This window comes from Vanacampus margaritifer, chromosome 19 (assembly GCF_051991255.1).
Source record: "Vanacampus margaritifer isolate UIUO_Vmar chromosome 19, RoL_Vmar_1.0, whole genome shotgun sequence".
Classification (NCBI taxonomy): domain Eukaryota; kingdom Metazoa; phylum Chordata; class Actinopteri; order Syngnathiformes; family Syngnathidae; genus Vanacampus; species Vanacampus margaritifer.
In genome coordinates, this window is record NC_135450.1 from 2,181,009 (window position 1) to 2,201,585 (window position 20,577).

At 38.8% G+C, this 20,577-nt stretch overlaps 1 protein-coding gene across 2 annotated transcripts in view; it reads left to right on the forward strand.

The window, feature by feature from the left end:
* Window positions 1–20,577, forward strand: part of meis2b (Meis homeobox 2b) — a 31,426-nt gene that overhangs the window by 5,105 nt on the left and 5,744 nt on the right. The window contains exons 8-10 of one of the 2 annotated variants that reach the window (XM_077552163.1): window positions 15,172–15,311; window positions 18,795–18,848; window positions 18,944–19,785. In XM_077552163.1, coding sequence (XP_077408289.1) covers window positions 15,172–15,311; window positions 18,795–18,848; window positions 18,944–19,012 — 263 coding nt within the window. In that variant the 3' untranslated portion in view covers window positions 19,013–19,785. The other variant, XM_077552162.1, reaches the window with a different exon arrangement.

Sequence of the window (20,577 nt, forward strand, 5' to 3'; positions counted from 1 at the left end):
CTCCTGTAAGGTGACTCAGTGGGATTATTTCTTGATGTACACACTTTATCTAATCATGTTTTTAATCGCATATGTTTAAAATCAGATACGAAATACTCACAAAGGTGTTTCCTTTGAATTTTCAAGTTTGAATTTCACATATGCTCTGATGATTCAGTGAAGGCTGGGCTGGAAAGTGTGTGTGTGTGTGTGTGTGTGTGTGTGTGTGTGGGGGGGGGGGTGTTGGCAGGGGCCAATATTTTGAAACACTGTTTTTGACTGCAAATTGTTTCATCAAAGGGGACTGGTTAAAACATTTTTTCGAAAGACTACATTTACATGTAGTCAATAACCCTTTCAACACCCCAAAATTGACAATATTTGGCTTTTGAAAGGCCGTGTTAACGCATGTGCTCAAAATAAGACCCCTGGGTTATTCTTTTATCTAACCTAATATTTTGTTATATAAATGCGACCGGGGTACCTCCTTTGAACGGAACATTGGTTTGTGTTCTGCACATGGTCTAATCTTGTTTTTTGTTTTTTTAGTACAGGAATTATTTGTATATGCGGCAGCCATCTTAAATTGGCACTCGCTAAGCAAGCCTAACTTTAAGACATCGATTTTCTCTGCAGCATTTTCACATTATTTAAAGTGTCACAGTGTGTATTATACACACATATACAGTGTGTTATACACACATATATATGTGTGTATAAAAGTCTGTGTGTTTGCCACACGACCTACAAGTTTATTATGTGTAGTGAGTGACATGAATATAACTGTAATAACAATAATAGATTGACTTAGCTAACTTGGGCACATTTACATTGTAAAATGTTGATTAATGTGCATTGTCTCTTTCAAATAAATAAATTCAAATTCAAAGTCTTTTGTTGACCGTAGAACGTTAAAAGCGGAAATGACGCCTATTTGTGTAATGATGTCCGTGCATTGCGTTCAGATTGGGATATGTTATATGGGAGTAACTCTGTCCGCTCAATGCGTTAAACAGGTTATCCCCAAGAACTTAATTTTTACCTTAACCCTGCATGTAAATGTAGTCAATGATAAAATATTATGCTTGCCTTTTAACACTTAACATTGCGATTAAAATAGAAGAGGGAGTCTTTTTGGACTGGGCAGCACTTCACACAAATCGGAACTCTGGGGCCGTATTCAAACTAAAAGTTGCTTAATTAATGAAGACCTCTGACAATGGTGTGCTGGTACGACTCATTTAGAAGTGATAAATAGATCTCATAACAGTGCATTTTCTCTGTCCGTGGCCCTTTGTGTTGGCCTAATATGCCAGCAGTTAGTGTGATTTCTACTGTGCTAATTGGAGGCTATAAGAGTTTTATGTCTTGTTTTTGTTTTTCTCCCCTTTGGCCGGAGTAAAATTAGAATGGAGTTTAAAGCAACTTTTCACCCGCTGCCCATCAGGCATCAATGGGCAAAGCATTGACAAGAACAACAGGAGGATGCTTTGCAAGACAAGAGAAACTGAGAGGATTAAGTAGACAATCAGAAGCAGATCACCATCTTTACTTTGATATAGCACCAAGCACTTTTAAAAATCATATTATTTACGCATCAAAATTATTGGAAGCATGCTTGTTGGAGATAGCATTTTAACATTTTTTTGCTTATCTAAAAGCCAGCCTGTGTCTGAATAGTTTCTTTCCTTTTAGGGATTTTTTTTTAGACAACAGTGGGGGAAACCTCAAGGTCCATGGCCTTTTGACCTGGAAAAGAATACATTGAGGATGGGGGTGCAGAATACCCCCCGTGGGGATGTAAGGGCAGAGCATTTTATGTATATGAAACAAAGGAAGAGAGGAGAACGGAATGATCAGAACTGCGGTTGCTACAGCAGGGCTGGTTGGATGCGACCTGCTGAGGCTCCCTGGGCCTCTGCTGTATTTTCTGGCTATGATACAAAAGAATCAAACACACAAAAAACTCTGTAATGGATAAAGAGTTTACTTTTTAAAAAAAAAAAAAATTATATTGTAATTTATCTATATAGATTATATCATTAATAAGTCTGGAAATTGTGCTAGCTTTAGAGAGGGACTTAGGCTATTTCTTTAGCCGCTTCAGGTCCGAGCATCTCATTTACAATGGCTTTGCAGGCAGGAAGTATTAATGTCTGTGCCACATTGTGCAACTTTTTTGACTTAGCTACAAGTTGAGCAATGTGGTAGCTAGCTTTAAAGGGGATATATCATGGTATTTTAAGCCCTTGCACCGTTAACTACAGGGAGTCAAGTTACGGCTTACGAGTTAGGTTCCTAAGCTGGCGATGTAACCCGAATTTCGACTTAAATCGGACTTCCCCGTTAAAGTTGATATTTACATCAAAATACTTACAGTATAATACTTATGTACAGTAATTTTAAAAAACATATTTGCACGACCCGGAACCAATATTTTGTGTTTCCGCACGGACATTCATTGCTGACGGACGGCAGTGCGGAGCTAATTCAAACTTACATGTAAATGTGACACGCCTGATGGCGAGCCGACCTGCTGATGGACGTCCGTTGCTGGAGGTAACAACAACACAACTTTAAATAACATTAAAATGGTGTGACATGGGAAATTAACGAAAAAGAAGGTGCTACAGACGAGGCACGTTAAGTCGAAAAGACGTAGGTCGCGTACGACGTAACTTGAGGACTCCCTGTATTGGCATATAATGATTAAATCTTACATTTGATACCATAGTGATGTAATTTTTTAGGAAATATTAAGTATTTTGCTGTCTATTTTTCTAACGCATAAGTAAAACGATCGGTTCAGTATAACCCTGACTCTGCCCGTTGTGGTTGCCGCGCCCCTCTAATCCTATGCCGGCTGCTGCGGCCACAAAACTCTGGAGAGCTGTGTTTGAGCTCCTCTGAGCAAGACCGGCCAGCCCTTGCAGTGCTACCGCGTCTTCTTTAAATTTGGAAATTGGATGGATGTTCAATTCTTCAATAAACATTTTAAACAAAATGGCTCCTTTGCCGCAAGAAATCATAGTGGATGGGGGAGTGAAGGAAAAAAAAAACCCAAGTAGGATGCAAACCCGGGACCTGCTTACAGGGTGAGTGCTCTAACCACCACACCATTCATTCAGTTAGGTTCAGAAATTCCAATAGTAGTTTACACAAGTGTCAGCCACACCTGGTAATTTAAGATGGCCAATTGTCATTGCAAATGTGAAGGAAAATTGATTGCTTTGAATTCATTTGGACATAACTTTTATCACTATACTGCGAGCATGGAGGTCTCAGAGAAAGTGGGCGTGTGTTTAGTCTGCATAGCCGGTGCGGTGGTGGGTCCACACCTGATGACGTCATAGTGTGAGCATCCACTCGTGTTCTCAGGTTGGGAAGGGGCTGGTGCTTGGAGAGCAGAATGACCTAGAATTTCTCATAGAGGTGCAAATGGAGGAAAACACCACTTCGGTGAGGTTTTTGGTGAGGAACTGGCATTTTAACAGGGCTAAAAGCTCCAAAAAGTAGATTTTTCACATTACTGTCCCTTTAAGGGCTCTCTCATTTTTCTCAATAATGTGTTCTATGAAGACCCACTAGTCTAAATGCGGTACTTTGGTTAATATTGCGTGGAATATGAGTTAAGCAGCAAAATCCAGCAGTTTTTATCAATATAAGAGGACGGGCATTTTCCCACTTCTTTAGCGACAATGGCATCACAGTTGCTCAGGTCTCAGGTAACAACCAGTCACAGCTCAGCTTCAGAAAACAGGTGAGTTGTGATTGGTCATTGCCCTAGCCCTGAGCAACTGTGACGTTATCTTCGGTTGACAGCATGTGGCAACATGTCCGCCTACTAAGATGGATAAAAGCGGCTGGATTTTGCTTCATAACTCATATTACACAAATGCAATAATAATCAGAACGTCATGTTTAGACTAGTGAGGTCACATATAACATATAATTGTCAAGAAATGTTTAATTTTGACTTCCCCTTTAAGCTTATTTGGGAGTTGGGACAATAGCACCGTTGGATAGCTTTTTACCACAAGCCAAGCACAACGGCGTCGGTTTTCATTGCTACGTCCCTGGTGACCTCCACTCGTTTGGCCTTCATCTGGGTCTGAATTTTGTCCAGGGTCCATTTCAGAGTAGGCATCTTTCATTTAAAAAAAATACTTTTTCATCACAGTCTGTCACCGTAGTCTTGCTAGCCGTAATTGCACTATCACCGCCACCTGACACATTCACACATTTCTCGTCAAAGAACAATGCAAATAGCTATGTGCTGCCACCTAGTGATATGGAATAATATTACATGGATACTCTGCCGATCACTAGAAGGCAGCATAGTTACTCAACGAGCACACAATTTGCAGATACTATAATAATTAATTTGTTGTAATCAATCAAATAGAATTGGACAATTTCCCTTGCTCCAACCTGATGTATTGTACAAAGCAACACTACTTCACTAAGTTTTGTGATTTTTATTATTCAATGGACGGTCATGTAATAATTTACCATAAAATCCCGTGAATAACACACATCCTAAAATCACCTTTAAACAGCATTTTCCCCCCTCTGTACTTGTGTATAATACGGTCTCTTGCTGGTATATTTTAACATCACAGTGAATAATGTCAATGAATAAAGATTTAAAACATACCAAATTATGTGAATGCTTTTAAATCAAGGTTAAAAACTGTCAAGATGGGGTTGGAGGACCCAAATGCAGGGAGGCAGGAGAACCACGGCAGGGATGCATGTAATGCTGAAAACGATTTATTTAACAAAAACACTAACAGGGGTACTGGATAACTCTAAATAAACAAAACCAACAAAGTTGTGAAAAGACCAAAAATCAAAGTAATAACAAAACACCAGAGTGGTGACAGCAACAATGATCCAACCAAGACTGAACCAGGAAACTAAATACAAGACAACTGACGAGACAAGGAAAGACACCTGGACAAGACACAAGTGGCTGGGGGAGATGATTGGATGACACAAGGGAACAGGATGATGAGTACAGGTGCAAACAAAACCTAACAAGCAAGACAGGACACCAATCATAACAAAAACTATGCTAATTTCCCATACCCATGCAAGGTTTGTCAAAGTATTTTTAAAATCATGTTTTCAAAAATCTCGTTCTTGTACCGTATGCTCTTTTAGTATTTTTTATTTTTTTTACCTTGCTTTTAAATCTCTTCAACTCTTAGCATATTGAGTTACATTGTATATGAATGTGGTATAAATCAGTTATTCTATATATATATATATATATATATATATATATATATATATATATATATATATATATATATATATATATATATATATATATATATATATTATATATATATATATATATATATATATATATAGTCACTGCATTTTACAGTAATCTGCATTAGCAGGTATTGAGCAAACCAAGAAATGTATGCAAAAACAAAACAAACAAAAGCAAAAACACAAAAAATACACACACACACACAAACATGATGAAAAAGAGATTTTAAAAGATGGGTGTGTGCTGCATCCAAAATATTGCATGTATGTCATCATGTTTGGAAAGCGTAAGATCAAGTGGAGGCAGTGTTACAGCATCCACAAACGTAAGCACCAAATTTGTAACATCTCAATTCATCTTTAGTCATTCAATAAGTCACTTTCTTTTTCTTTATTTGGCAAATATTTACCTACCCCAAACCAGGCACGCCGAAAATATGTCACATATTCTGAGTTTATTGTTGTGAGAGTCAACTCTATTTTATACTATCAAGCAATACAGTCCCTGTGTATTTATTTTCTAGAACCAACACTTATAACATGTCATTTTTTACAATAATTGTGCCTGTGTGCAGCGAGAGTTGTAACTCCCTCATTGTTTTGACAACACCAACCAATGTCATTTGGGAGCGTTGCGGTAATGGCGATTGGCTTAAAACCACAGGAAAATGATCCTATCCACTAGTGGCTGTTGGTTGGGCTTCTGGGCTGCCTGCTTCTCGGTGGCCTCCCAGCGTTTGGTTGTTTCCTTGTAAGCTGTGTGATATGCAAAGGGCTCCCTTTGATAACTCATCCCGCAGGGTTAATGTGGTTGACCACAGCTAAGGGGGCTGAGCTATCCGAGGAATGTTTGGAAGAGGTCTGGGGGTGGACAGGGAGAAGCTTCAAATGTCCATCACAAAGAGGGAGATAAAACAAAAGGCGGGAGAGAGGCTGGTCAAAAAGATTCTGTAAACTTGAATTGAAAAATGGATTGTAAGGAACAGCATATGTGGAATTCTTCTGTCAGACAGAAGCCGGAAGTAAGCGAGATGGAATGTTTCATGGTGTGGTCGCTGACATGCCGGTGACATCACAGCTTCACTGTCAATATGGAATAATCAATGTCAGTCTTGCATTTGTCATGATGGGTGGGTGTTTTAAAAAGGAGATGAGGAGGTGGGACTGAGGGAAAGGGAGAGTGAAAGAAAAAAGTGTTTAGTAGTCACGTTTCTATGCTTTTGTCCAACACTCAATATACTTGCAAGTCAGTTTGAACGTACATGTAGGCTAAATACTAAAAAAAAAACATAGCTTTTTTTTTTACCATAATGCCATGTTTTAATTTATTTTATTTTATTTTTTACATTTGACCAACATTATACCACTATTTTCAAAAAATAAGTAAGTAAGCAGCATTTTACGCATAGGCCTACACATTGCGCATACCCAGTGGCATTATAGGAAAAAGTGCCCAAAGGAAATCATGCACTGCAGGGATAATAATAAATCTGAAAATTTACAAATAAACAATGACTTAATTTGCAAACATAGTGGTATAATTTAAGTAGTGCTGTCAAATGATATATTTTTTAAAACTAATTAACTGCGCAATTTTCCATAAATAATTGCAATTAATCACATGTTTATACTTCTGCTTCTACTTTTTCCATCAAAGATTGTAACAGATATTTACTTGAGTATAATCTTTTTAATGTAAAATGATCAAATAAAAAGTATATTTATCATCAAAGACTCTTCTTATAGGTCTGTTTGTCGCCTACAAGTACGTTTGCATGTATATTTGCCATGCAGTCAAAAATGTATGAAGTCACATACATAAGGTACCAGTCTTATCATAAAAAAAAGTACAGGCCTACATTAGAAGAGGTTTTCCATGCTTGCCATTCTGATTATAGTGTGCAAAACTGCTTGACTTGGCTTTAAATTTAATCATCATGTTTAGATCCCATCGCAGAGGTATTCCCCAAGACTTGGAAACAATCCAGACTGGTCCATTTGGAGCTGTGCATCATGCCTAATAAGGGAAAGAGCTGTGTGGTGTCACTGATGATGGATCAGGGACCTGCTGAGCTCATTAGATAGGCGTGCTGGCTTTGCATCACTGATGCAAATGGGTTCAGCAATCAGTTCTGCTAAGTGCTCCCCACTTTGTCTTTTTCACCCACTGTCCAATGACTACTCGTTACACCGTAACAGTGTTTAAAAGAGGAAAAACAAAACAAAACAGAGCTCAAATTGGAAATCTGAACCACTTCTACACTAGGTTAAATAATATCAACCTGCCTTGAAGAAGATATAGACACCACAGACTAGAAATATCTGGAAGGCAAAGTCAAGTGTTTGATCTTGCATCTCGAAAATAAATTCACATTGTAGCTGTTTGTGTCTACTTTTGCATGAGAGCATCATTATTAACTCATTCACTCCCAGCCGTTTTCACGGAAGCAACCCCCTTTGCTCCCGGCTGTTTTACTGGATTTTGACTGATTTTGCGAGGTCCACAGAATATTCAGTTTTATTGCTATGAAAATTTGGAACCTACCAAAATAAAGATTAGAGTCTCTTCTTTCATCGGGAAAAAAAGTATATTTGTATATTTTTTCCGTTTTGCAGCAATTAGCATTAGAATATAGCCAAGTTTCATCATTATTCACAAACATGCTGAAAACACTGAAACGAGCTTGCAAGAGTACCATGGCCCTGGCTGATCTCTTATACTCCGCTACCTGCTGGCCATTATTTGTAATAACTACCATTGCTTTAAGCAAACTCTTCAAGTCAGAAGTTGCATCAAAGCCTTCTGTATGCTCTAGCATAAAAAAAAACACACAAACATAAAAAACGTATAAATACGTTGTTGGGTTTGAATGAGTTAAGCAACTGGTAATGTTAAATCTGTGGTATAAAACAGTTTAGAAAGTTGCGCTGTGCCACATTATAACAAATGAAATTTGTATTTCTCTTTGTCCTTCTAGTCTGTTTTACAAACTCAAGATTTTTGTCTAACAACCCAACAAAAACACACCCATATCAATTGGTAAAATGAGCGTATTTTGATGCAAAATGAGAGATATGTTTTATTTAAATTGTCGTTGAAAACGTGTTTTCTCCTTTGTCTTCTTCACATTACAGTTATTATTGGCTACATTTTGCCAATTTTGCTGTTTGATCGCAAAAAGGGATGAAAAATGCTGCAGAATCGACGTTGTCGCAATATTTTGGAATGTTGGAAGGTTTGTAAAATAAATAAACTAGCAGGGAAAAAGGCTGTACAGGCAGTTTTGAAATAAAAAAGCATAAATATATATATCACCACTAAAAAGAGCAGTAAATGCAGAAGGGAGGGTGCAAAAAAGGCAAGATTCTTCTTCATATCTTAGGGTGCTACTTTTTGTGTATGTTTTTCTTCTTCGCCCCGGGGCAATACTCCAGCCATCCCTGCAGTATTGCCCAGCCCTCCACTTCCACCCTCCGGTGTCACGCGTGCAGACACTGGCAGGCAGTGCTGAGCGCAGCCTGAAGGGTGGGGGCAGAGATGGAGTAATGGGAGGCGGTGGGGGGGGGGGGGGGGGGGCATGGCAGAATTGCACGGGTGTACGACTTTGAGACTGGACCGTCACACACTGCTTAGATTGGCTGAGTTGCCGGGGAGCAGTCAGAAGCGATTAGTGTAGCAGAAGATCTGCCCTGCGGCTTTCCCCTCTCTGCGGCACAAGAAAGAGGGATGAGACGAGCAGAGACGAGGAGGTAGACCAGGGTGAAGTCGGGGAGGGGTGGGGGCTGGCATGCCATACGTAGAGATAATTAGTCTGAGCCTAGCTCTTTTTATTTGTTCCTTATTTACTTTTTTTTTGGTGGCATAGCTTGCCTTATTTACTTAAGACACCGAAAAAGCACTACAACTAGGGAGTCTAAGCTCGGATTTACAATTGATGTAAATTATAAATTCTACAATATTACAGTTTATTTACTTCAAAACAGAAGCAGTGTGGGGGACAATAAGTTTTTGCAAAAGTCAACAGAAATTGTATCAAAGAATTTACTGTAGAATTTACAGTAAATAACTGGCAAAACAGTAGGCAATTATTGTAAAATTGCAGTTAATTACGGGAAAAAAATCTATTGCGGCATGTTACTGTATTTTTTTTTTACTGTATATAAATTAGAGTTACTGTATATAAATTAGAGTTACTTACTGTAGTAAGTAAAATAATAGTTTAACTATTATTTGAACTAATATTAATATTTATTATATCTTATTATTGTTTATTTTATTTTAACTAATAATATAACTCACTATTTTAACTATAATAATTAAATTATAGTTACTTACTGTATTCTAAGTAACTATAATTTATGTACAGTAACAAATTGTACAAAATTTACTTAATTGTAATTTATATACAATCATAAATTGTACAAAATTTACATTAATGCTGTACTATATATATATTTTTTTACAGTAATTAGATTTTACGATAATTAACTGGCCTTTTTTGCCAGTTATTTACTGTAAATTCTACAGCCAACTCTTTACAGTGAAGATGGAAACCATACAATTAACCTAACAACACCAACTGTTATATAAAAAAGCTGGGGGTGGGGGGGAGCAGGCAACAACACAGCATTGGCTTAAGGACAGAGGCTGTCTCATCTGTATCTGTCCTGTGACTCAGAGCTGGATGCCATCCGTCAAAACTCCCACAACCCCCCCCCCCCCCCATCCATGAAACACATCCTTTTTAATGTCAATATTCATTAGCTGAAATATTTATTCATGAATATGGTTCATATAGATGCGTTTGATTGATGCATCCCTAAAAACAAAAAGACATGCCCGGGCAAATCTTAAGAAAAGTAGGGTTTCTGTCCCGCCTCGGGGGAGGAGTCTTTCAGATGCATTATTCACATGCCCTCCAGGCAGGCTTTCAAGGCTACTCTGCCCCGAGGGCAAGAAAAAATAACCACCACTGTTAAAAGTAAATCATCTCGGCTGATGCACAATTAATGGCAGAGAGGGAGCAGTGTGCTCCTTGCGCTGCGAGATGGGGAGCGCTGGCAAGCAGGGGCGGAAACAAGGAAGCTTACTGCCTTGATCCGTGCCAGATTTCTTCTGAAATCAAACAAGGATGCTGCTAATGGCGGGATGCAAGATGCAGACGATCTTGACGCAGACGTTGTATGTGATGCTTGGGGTGAAGAATGGGGGATGGGAACTTTCGTCGTTCGCTGAACACATGTGAACACAAGGGTGATGAATTTCCGATCCCCCGCCCCGCCAACTCATCTACCCTCATTTTGCAACTCATGTCCAAGTTTGAACAAGACAGGGTTTGATGTTATTGGGTTCGTACTTCATACTCAGGTCAGACTTCGTTTTTGTTATTGTGTTTTACCCTTTTTCTTCCAAGGAAATCATTAGTCTCAATTCAAATAGAGGTCACATATAAATAACATTACATGTAGTACAGTGCCTGAATGAGCGTTCATTATTTCACGTTGGGCACACAACTCCTGCAGTCATTACTTCATGTCAAGCCACTGACTCAGATTGTATTAATAGCTCTTGGTCTTATTCAGCTCCCACACTACAAACTCCTCTTCATTATCCATTGTCCAGGGGAGTCAAACAGAGGTGAGAGGAAGTATTTTGTGCTGCTATTCACACAATAATACAGCCCAACTCTATATGCTATTTTTTATTTTATTTTTTTATTTTTAGAACAGCCAATGATTACATTTTTAAACCTGATGAATTTTGATTAATCATGATTAATCACTTAATTAAAACAGCTTTTTATAAATAAAAAAAATGCCCACCAAATTTGAAGAGTTATGTGTTAATTATTTTGACATTAAATGTCATGAGGACATCTTCAACATTTTGTTGATCCACTGCAATGCACACGCTCATACTCATCGTTTTTTATCAGTTAATTACTTGCATAATTTAAAATGAAGAGTTACTGCTTTAACTTTAACAGCACTACGTTTTTATTTTGGCAAGACCAGTATAAAATCCAGGCAACACCAGACAATTAATACACTACAGTGGTTCTAGAACTTAAAAATTTAATTTGTTCTCTGAACCTGTTTGGAACTTAAAATGTTCATAAATTGAGGTAACTCTTTTCCTATTGAAGTAAATGAAAATTAAATTAATCTGTTCCATTCCCTGTGTGTGCCTTAAAATAAATACAGTACAACATAAAAATAAGTGAAAATATACTTCACTATGAAGCAATAACACACTTAGAAAACAACTGTTTATAATGCTTTATCTTTTAAGGGAGGACAGCAATTTCTTCATTGAAAAAAAAAAGTTTATTTCCAAAATAACGTAACAATCTTCATCTGGTGTTTTTATTTGGTCTATTTTCTAATTGCTTTCTTTTAAACACAAAAAAATAATTTGTGCCACGTTAATAAAGAAAAGGCAGCCGCTATTGGAATTGTGTTTGGAAAAAGTGTGCCTGCTTTTGGGGGAGCAGACATCAAGTTTTATCTTATTTTAGTTTTTCCAATTAATAGGGGAAATCAACACAAAAAATTACTTTACAGTAGTATGTACAGTAGTATGTTCTTTGCAGCCGCACAAATCTAAACACAGTTTTCTGATTTTTATTGTGTTTGTGTAATATGAATAACAGCAATAATCCACCCTTTTTTAAACCATCTCAGGGGCGTCAATTTTACCACATTCTGCCGACGAAAAATGATGTCACAGTTGCTCAGGGTTCAGGTAAAAAACAATCAGCTCATCTTGCGAACATCACATGACCAAACTCAGAAAACAGGTAAGCCCGGATTGGTCGTTAACTGAGCCCTGAGCAACTTTGATGTTATTTTTTGTTGACATCAAATCCAAAAATGGCCACCTCCTGAGATGGATTGAAAAAAAAGAGTTGATTTTTCTGCTTCTTTCATATTCCACAAACACAGTATTAATAAGAATGCCAGGTTTGGATTAATTCATTCACTCCCAGCCATTTTCACTGAAGCAACCCCCTTTGCTCCTGGCTGTTTTACTGGATTTTGACTGATTTTGCAAGGACTACAGAATATTGTGCTCTATTGCTATAAAAACATGGAACCTAGCAAAACAAAGATTAGAATCTCTTATTTCATTAGGAAAAAAGTATATTTGTATCTGTTTCCATTTTGAGCAATTAGCATTAGAATATAGTTAAGTCTTATCATCATTCACAAACCTGTTGAAAACTGACAAAAAGAGCTTGTTGAAACATGGCCATGGTTGACCTCTGATACTCTGCTACCACCTGCTGGCCGTTTTTTTGTTGTAATAACTACCATTGCTCCACCCATTCATGTCAGAAGCTGCATCAAAGCCATGTGTATGCTCTAGCATAATAAAACAAACAAACATAAAAACATGTTTTTTAATACTTTGTCCTTTGCTCCCAAAAACGTATTTACACGTTTTTTGGATTTGAATGCGTTAATGGCGGCACATACAACACATTTTTGTAAAAAACTTTTTGGAGTTGACTTTCCCTTTAAGAGATGCTCCAATACAATAAATAATGTACACAATAAATTCTGTAGAGTTAACTCTTTGACTGCCAGACGTTTTCAGAAAAGGGATGCCGTGGGTGCCAGCCGATTTAAGCATTTTGACTGATCTTTCAAGGTCCACAGAAAATTTTATGTTTGGACTATGGAAACACACATACTACCAAATGAAAGATTGGATTCTCATCTTTCATCAGTTTGTTTCTACCTTATTCCGTTTTTCAGTAATCGACAATAGAAAATGGTTAGTTTCACCCAAATGCTCTGTTTTGAAACAAAATACGGAGAAATCAAGCTTTTTGTGAAACGATATTATTTCATGCACTCTAGTGAATTTGACACCTTTTTTTTCCATGAATGATGCCACAAACACCTAAACAGTGCTTTACTTCTGTAAAACACTACCACCAACAATGAAAAAGTGTTTTTTGATAGCAAAATACGTTTATTTACATTCAACAGTGTAATAATTTGACAAAACAATTTGGCAAACTATTTACAAATGTGTGCAACCGTGGTACTATTTCCAATTGTGTGGATGTTTCAAATACAGTTTTTCTTTTTGTAACACCCCCCTGCGTGCAAGGGGACGCAGCAGGATTTGCACAACAGATTAGTTTCACTGCGATTGCCCCTTCGCGTGCAGACGCTACACTTTCTTGCTGGCTTTTTTTCCCTGGGGAATAGCAAGTATATACTGCATTGTGTGTTTGGCCATGTTGCCATCAAGTCTACTCTCAGGATCATGATACGGTGACATTACGGTGGTGTTACGTCTGGCTTCCTCATGTCCTTCAGTTCCTATACCGGGTGGTTGATCCATTTTATCCGCTCCATTCATGGTGTCATAGTAGTCCATAACCAGTGTCTTCTCTGTGATCAGACTGTACCCACTCCTCCGATGAATATGCATTGGACTCGGGGTACTCATCGTCACATCGTCCGATTGAACGTCCACCTGTGCAGAAGTGCTCGGTTGTGCTCCGCATTTTCCGGCGTTAGCATCGCTAGCCGGTGAGGCTTTATGACGTGGTCATAGCCGCCGCGTCAACGCTTCCAACGTCGGCGTCAACCTTGGAGTCACCATCATCATCATCGTCGTCATCAATGTGCTCTTTAGCATTGGTCGATGCTTTTCGTCTATGATAAAAATGCTCAAGCGTGAGCTGCTTGCAACCGGTCGCCATTTTTGCTTCCTCAGTCATCTCCCCTCAACACTCTAGCTCCGCCTCACGTCTTCTACTGACGCCTACCCAATCTTGTCCAAAGAGAGTCATCGCTGCCATCTAGTGCCCAAAAATAGGCATTATACTAACTAGATCTGCTTGATACTTTCAGCACAGCTGGCCAAGGCTTTCCTCCACCCGTTTCAAAAAACAAACAAAAAAAACATAGTGAACGTCTTTTAATGTCTTTGGCGGTCCTCCGTAGGATTTTACTAAACGTTATTTAACGTTTTTGGCGGTCAAAGAGTAATTTTTTATTTTTATTTTTATTTTATTTTTTTTATATTTCAGTTTCAGAGTAAAATTTACACTTGGAAGAGAGCAAAACAATTGGTGTGTGTGTGGGGAGTTTGGGGTGGGAGGGTCAGGGAATCAGTCAAAGGTTGAGGAAAGAACTCACAACCTTCAGCTTGGGAGACTGCCACACTACCACCTCAGCTATGCCACTCCTACTGTTTGCTTATATCCAAGAGGAGACCAAACAATGTTTTTGGCCTCTTGGAGCTACGAAGATTCCAGATACATGAGTGATATACTAACACACAGCAGGAGCTACTTGGCTCAAGGAGTAGATTGGCTGTCTCCCAACCTGAAATTGTGGGTTTGTTCCTCAACCCTTGAGTGACCTCTTTATTTTTATTTTACTCTTTTCCATGTGTAAATTTTACTCTATTTAGAGTGGGACCAAATAGACTCACTTTAGAGTAAAATTTACTCTACAGAATTTACTGTGTATGTATCATTCATACAGTACATGCAGTCAAATATTTTTGCCTCATTAATCAGAAATCTAGGCAGACACTGTAAGAATTGTGATTGGAACAAGCGTGTGTGTAGGAGTGGAACTTCCGGCTGCACACACAGCAGCATAGCAGCTTTCTATGGGCCGGCCCGGAGGAGACATCGACTTTTTATGTGGGGCTTTGGGGTGTTTACAGCCAACTGTAACCTTGAGTTAAAAAAAAAACAAGACAATTATTGCGCTAAGACGATTCGCATAACGAAACGTACATAACTAGAGGCAGGTTTTCTACTAAAAATGTGTGCATAACTTAAAAAGTTCATAAATAGGGTCATTTGTAACTTGGGTTTCCACTGTACTCTGTTCAAAATGTGACTCCTCTTGTTTTGTTTTTTTAAATCATAGGAGATGGCCTTGACAACAGCCTAGCATCACCAGGCACAGGAGATGAAGATGACCAGGACAAGAAGAGGCAGAAGAAAAGAGGCATCTTCCCTAAAGTGGCAACAAATATAATGAGAGCGTGGCTATTCCAGCACCTCACAGTAAGAAATGTAGACTTATCTTTCTTACTTTTTAGTTGAGTTCATCATGATGTCCAAAACAATTGCAGAATTCAAGCAACTTGCAAATTATCCATCAAAAAATTCTCAACGCAGTTTGGTATGGTTTGCTATAGTACAGTACAAGAAACTCATGTCTGTTTTGTATTTCCCCCACGGAATGTTTAGGAGTGATCGCATTAGCTTGTGAGCAACGTACATTTTGTAATGCCATAACAATTTGACACAAGGGTATCATTCATCAGAAAACCAGAAAGGCAGTATGTGATGCAGTTCTGTTTTGATTCCTCTCTGTCGTAATCCAAAATTTCTAAAAATGTTTTGTATTCTTCCTATTCCAAGATAATGGAAAGCGGAAAGTTATTTTCCTGTTTGTTGTTCATCTTTGATCTTCTGTAGAATGAGGAAAAGCCCAACATGTCAAAGTCCATGTTGTAACACTATTATATGGTTTACAGACATCAGAAAGAGAATGAAAGAGAACTCTGAGTGCTTTACCTTTTGTCCAAGGTCTAAAAGATACAGCCGTTTTCGTCTCACAGTTTTTTTTTCTACACTTCACACTCTCAGATGTGTCATAAACTAAGTTGCTTAGTTCATAAGAGGCGCACACAGATCTTGTACTCATAGTAATCCCTTCCTTTCCAAAGCATACCTTTAGATTTTCCAGATGGAAAAAAAGGAAGATAATTGAATTATTCCTTTTCTGTCCCCAATCCTCTTTCAGGTCTAATTTGTTAAGCAAAAGTTTGCCATGGCAGGATGTGCCAATGAAAAGTGTGCAAGGAGACTGTCTTCTGAAAGGCCCATTGCAACACCCAAGCGATCAAGCATTCATCAGTTGTTGAGGTTGTGAATGAAGCTGGATTATGTTGCTGTGTAAAGCTTTCGGCTGGTTACAGCATAGGGGGTTCCTCCGTCGTAGCCTCATGCTTTTGTGGCCCATTCTGAAGAGACTTGAAAGATCCCCTTCTGGGGAAGCTATTGAGAAAGCAGCTGTAAAGGTTTCGATTCATTATATTATTCATTATCGTCTCATTAGCCTGGTCAAACTGGTGGTTTCCATGCAACCTTACATTTGGCCACATTCAAAGACGAATGCCAAACTTTGAATTTAGTCATTGCACCCTGGAATCCACTCATGGCCTCACACTAAGAAGCAAAACAAGTCTTTTCCTAGATTTGTTTGGCTGTTCAGATGAGGTTTGTAAAGTGAAGGTCTCTTGATTATGTCCCTATTGATTTAACGAGTTTGAACTATTGGATCAAATGAGATATTAATACACTGTACATGAAGTTGCTATTCTGTTATTAATTAAAACAGAATATTTTTTGGGGAGGTAAAAGTGATGAAAAATTCTGTATATCAAAGATACTAGACTGTTTCCTTTAATGAATGTTGTTGTTTACATGTAAATGTACCCATGGAGTCATGTATGCACGTGTATGCAATGAGGGTTGACGGAAGATTTTTTGCAGTCAACTATAATGTAATGAAAGTAAAGATGTCAAACGATATTTTTTTTTAAATCAGATTCATCACATTTTAACATTTTGATTAATCAAGATTAATTGTTTAATTAAAAAGGCTTTTTCTAATCAACATTTTTTGCCCGCCAAATTTAAAGCGCACCTGTCATGTGTTAATTTTTTCAACATTTAATGCTATAAAGACGTCTTCATAAATTTGTATCCACTACACACGCTTATCCTTCTCTTTTTCAAATCAGTTAATTGCTTGCATAATTTAAAGTGGAAAAAAATGACCCCAATAGTTTGACATGAACAAATATTCGGAATGTCATACACAAACATTTATTAAGGGCTTTACTTACATGCATGTAGTTATGTTTATTGCTCAAACACATCCTGTGCTACCTTTTAATGTAATGCCATCCTCTGTGAAGCTAAAGAATAATCTGTCAGGTTTGTGGTGGTTGTGGACCCAACCAACAAAAGGCAAACAAAGTACAATACAAGACACCAAAACAAGTTCAAACCAAAACTCTATAATACCAAACATAAAAAGGCAGGACACATAGGAGCAGGAACAGGGTGTGATAAAGACAATGACTTGACAAGGACTGAAAGAAAGCAGGGAACTTGCGACCCCGTCCACACGAAAGCCAGTTTCAATGTATCGTTTCTTACCGTTTAGGCCGTTCATCCACACGATGGTGCGGTTTCAGAGCTTGAAACCGATCACTTTTGAAACCGGGCTCCAGAGTGGAAAGATTTCAAAACGCGTCCATCTGGACACCATATGCAGGATACTCCTCCAGTGATGACGTAATGGTGGCAGCTCGATGACGACGCATTTTTGCAGATTGATGACGTATGCACCAATTCTTGCGTGACTGCGCGCGAACCGTCAGTCTGTCAACAACAATGGCGGATAGCTGTGTCGTAGTCGTTTTGCGCAGCCTCTTTAGCTTGCTTATGTTTTTGCAGAAAAATATTTTGCTTCTTTATTCCCACGTTCAACAAGCGGTGTTGTACTTGATCATCCGCCATTCTCATTTCTTCTGTGTTCGTCTTTTTCATGTTGTTTTGATACATGCAAAGCCATGTTTGTTCTGTAGATTGCAATAAAGTTAGGATTTTTTTTTCGTCTTCTTCGCTGATTCTTCTTCTACGTTTTCCGTTAACTCCCTGTGGCTGCGCTACAGCACCACTCCAGACTTGGCATATATATTACAGCCGTTAAACGACCTCAGCGTCTTATTTTGGACACACACAAGTCTTGAAATGCTTCTGTGTGTACGAGATTTGTTTGACGAACGAAGCCGGCTTTGCTTCCGTCTGGACGGGGCCTAATACACGTAGTAACGAGACGAGAGACACTTGGACAAGACACACGTGGCTTGGGGAGCTGATTGGGTGACACCAGAGACCGGGATGACGAGCACAGGAGGACATGATAAAACTAGACGAGACATTGACAAAGGCAGACACACAAGGAAAACAAACGACTCATAAACCAAAGCAAAACACACACCATGACATAATCTGTGGTCAAAATTAAAAGTGTTATTAATGTGCGTTAATACATGATTAATGCGATAATTTTTGTGGTTAATTAATTAGTTAATGCTTTAACTTTGACAGCACCAGATGAAAGTTTATTCAAAGTCTAGTTTTAAAAGATTAATCCTAGTGAAACCTTAGGTTTCTTTAGGGTTAGTGTTAGACCCTTAGCCTCTATCTTTGTCTAATAATCTACAGACAATAACTCTGTTGTCATATTAACAAAGAAAATACAATGACATGGACCAAAACAAGTCCAAGTACAACTGGTTACCAAATAGACAAATGAGGCGTGAGCATGCAACAGTATCTGCCAGAATGCCTGTGGAGGCGTAGCGCGAGATATCAAATTTACAAACCTGCTAAAATATACTTGCCTTGGCATGAAAAATGATACACCCGTTTTTATACCAAGCGCAGTCTACTTTCTGTTACTAGATTGCCAGGTGCGCTGATGGCAGTCCAGCTCCGTCTGCCAAATTCCCAAACACGGTAAACTCGACTTGCACCGGCATGAAAATGAAGATGCGCTCGGGCGCCTGTCTACAAAAATAGTACCCCTAGTGTGCACATATTTGTGTTCCTAGCCTGAAAAGAAGTTGAAAATGAAGTGCTTGGAAGCTCATCCTTCACTGATGACCACAGGAGGCAACTGATGGTCTGACAGCAGCAGAATAGCGACTGGCCCACGACCCTGTTCCCAGTGCATGGGTCACCTCTGTCTGCCATCTGCCGCCCTCCTCCATCACACACACACACACACACACACACACACACACACACACACACACACACACACACACGCACACACACACACACACACACACACACACACACACACACACACACACACACGCGCACGTTGGGTCTACATTTCTCGTGGGGACATCTCATTGACATAATGCATTTCCTAGCCCCTTACCCTAACCTTAACCACCGCAACCAATTGCCTAATCCTAACCTTAACCAAAACCCAATTCAAACCTACCCTCTAAAACCATGTCTTGACCCTCAAAAAGAGGTCTGGACTAATGGGGACCACCAAAATGTCCCCACAAGGAGACGTGGTCCCCACAATGACAGTAAAATCCCAGAAAATGGTTCCCATGACACATACAGAAAGAAGTCTGCAAAAAGACCAGGCTAGAGGATAGGGGGTGGAGTGTGGTGGGGAGGGGTTGCAGGGTCATGGGGGGCCTGGCCTTACCAAGGCCCCAAACAAAAGACACTATTGTGCCTCTTTACATCCCACCCGATCGTTTGTCAAGCAATGTCAAATAATGTCACACAAAGCCACGCACTTTTAGCCTCAAGTGTTAACAGGGCCAAACATTGGTCCGGCAATGTTTTTTTTGGAATACACTTGTGCAGTCACATTTGGAATTGAAGGCACATGACTCTCCCTAACATTGAACCCCTTTTTCTTATCTCATGCAGCACCCGTATCCCTCAGAGGAACAGAAGAAACAACTAGCACAAGACACAGGCCTCACCATTCTTCAAGTCAACAACTGGTAAGTGCCATTCTAATTTCCACATTTTATCTGAGATGTTATTTTCACTTAAGGGAAGATATTATGAAATGGCCAAGCTTTTAGGGTCATGGAAACCTAACCAATTAACTAGCAAAACCAAATTCAATTCAGATTTTTCCATTTTGTATTTTTATTCTAAGCCTTAAAATTCAAATATGATGATGATAAGTGTCACAATGTATGTGTTTTTCAAGTTACATTAATGCTAACACGCAATAGGAAATGCTATGGACAGTTTAACTAAAGTAGCATTGATATGACATTAGTGTTTTGCCCTCAGACGCCTGATGTTTGAACAGAAATGGTGCAGCAACACATCCAGACAGATAATATAGCAATCCTCAGGTATATATTTATGATTTGTGAAAAATAATTAATATTACTCTATCTTACTGAGCTGATGAGCCCCTACTGTCTATCAATATGTTCTGTTTCTACCTGTAGGTGTCAGTAATGCCTAAAGTATGACGTTAAGATAAGAAAAAACTAAATGGAAATCAAAGCGGAAATCAAGACATAATGACTACGCGGCTTCGTTGTGATATGCTGCTAACAATATACTGTCCTTGTCTAAATTTGAAATGAATCACCTTTTCATCTCTTCCTGACCTGATGACTTTAAAAGGTTAAAGAAAGGTGTTATGTAGGTTAGGATCTACTACCCAGAGAGCCTGTGTCATGTGCTC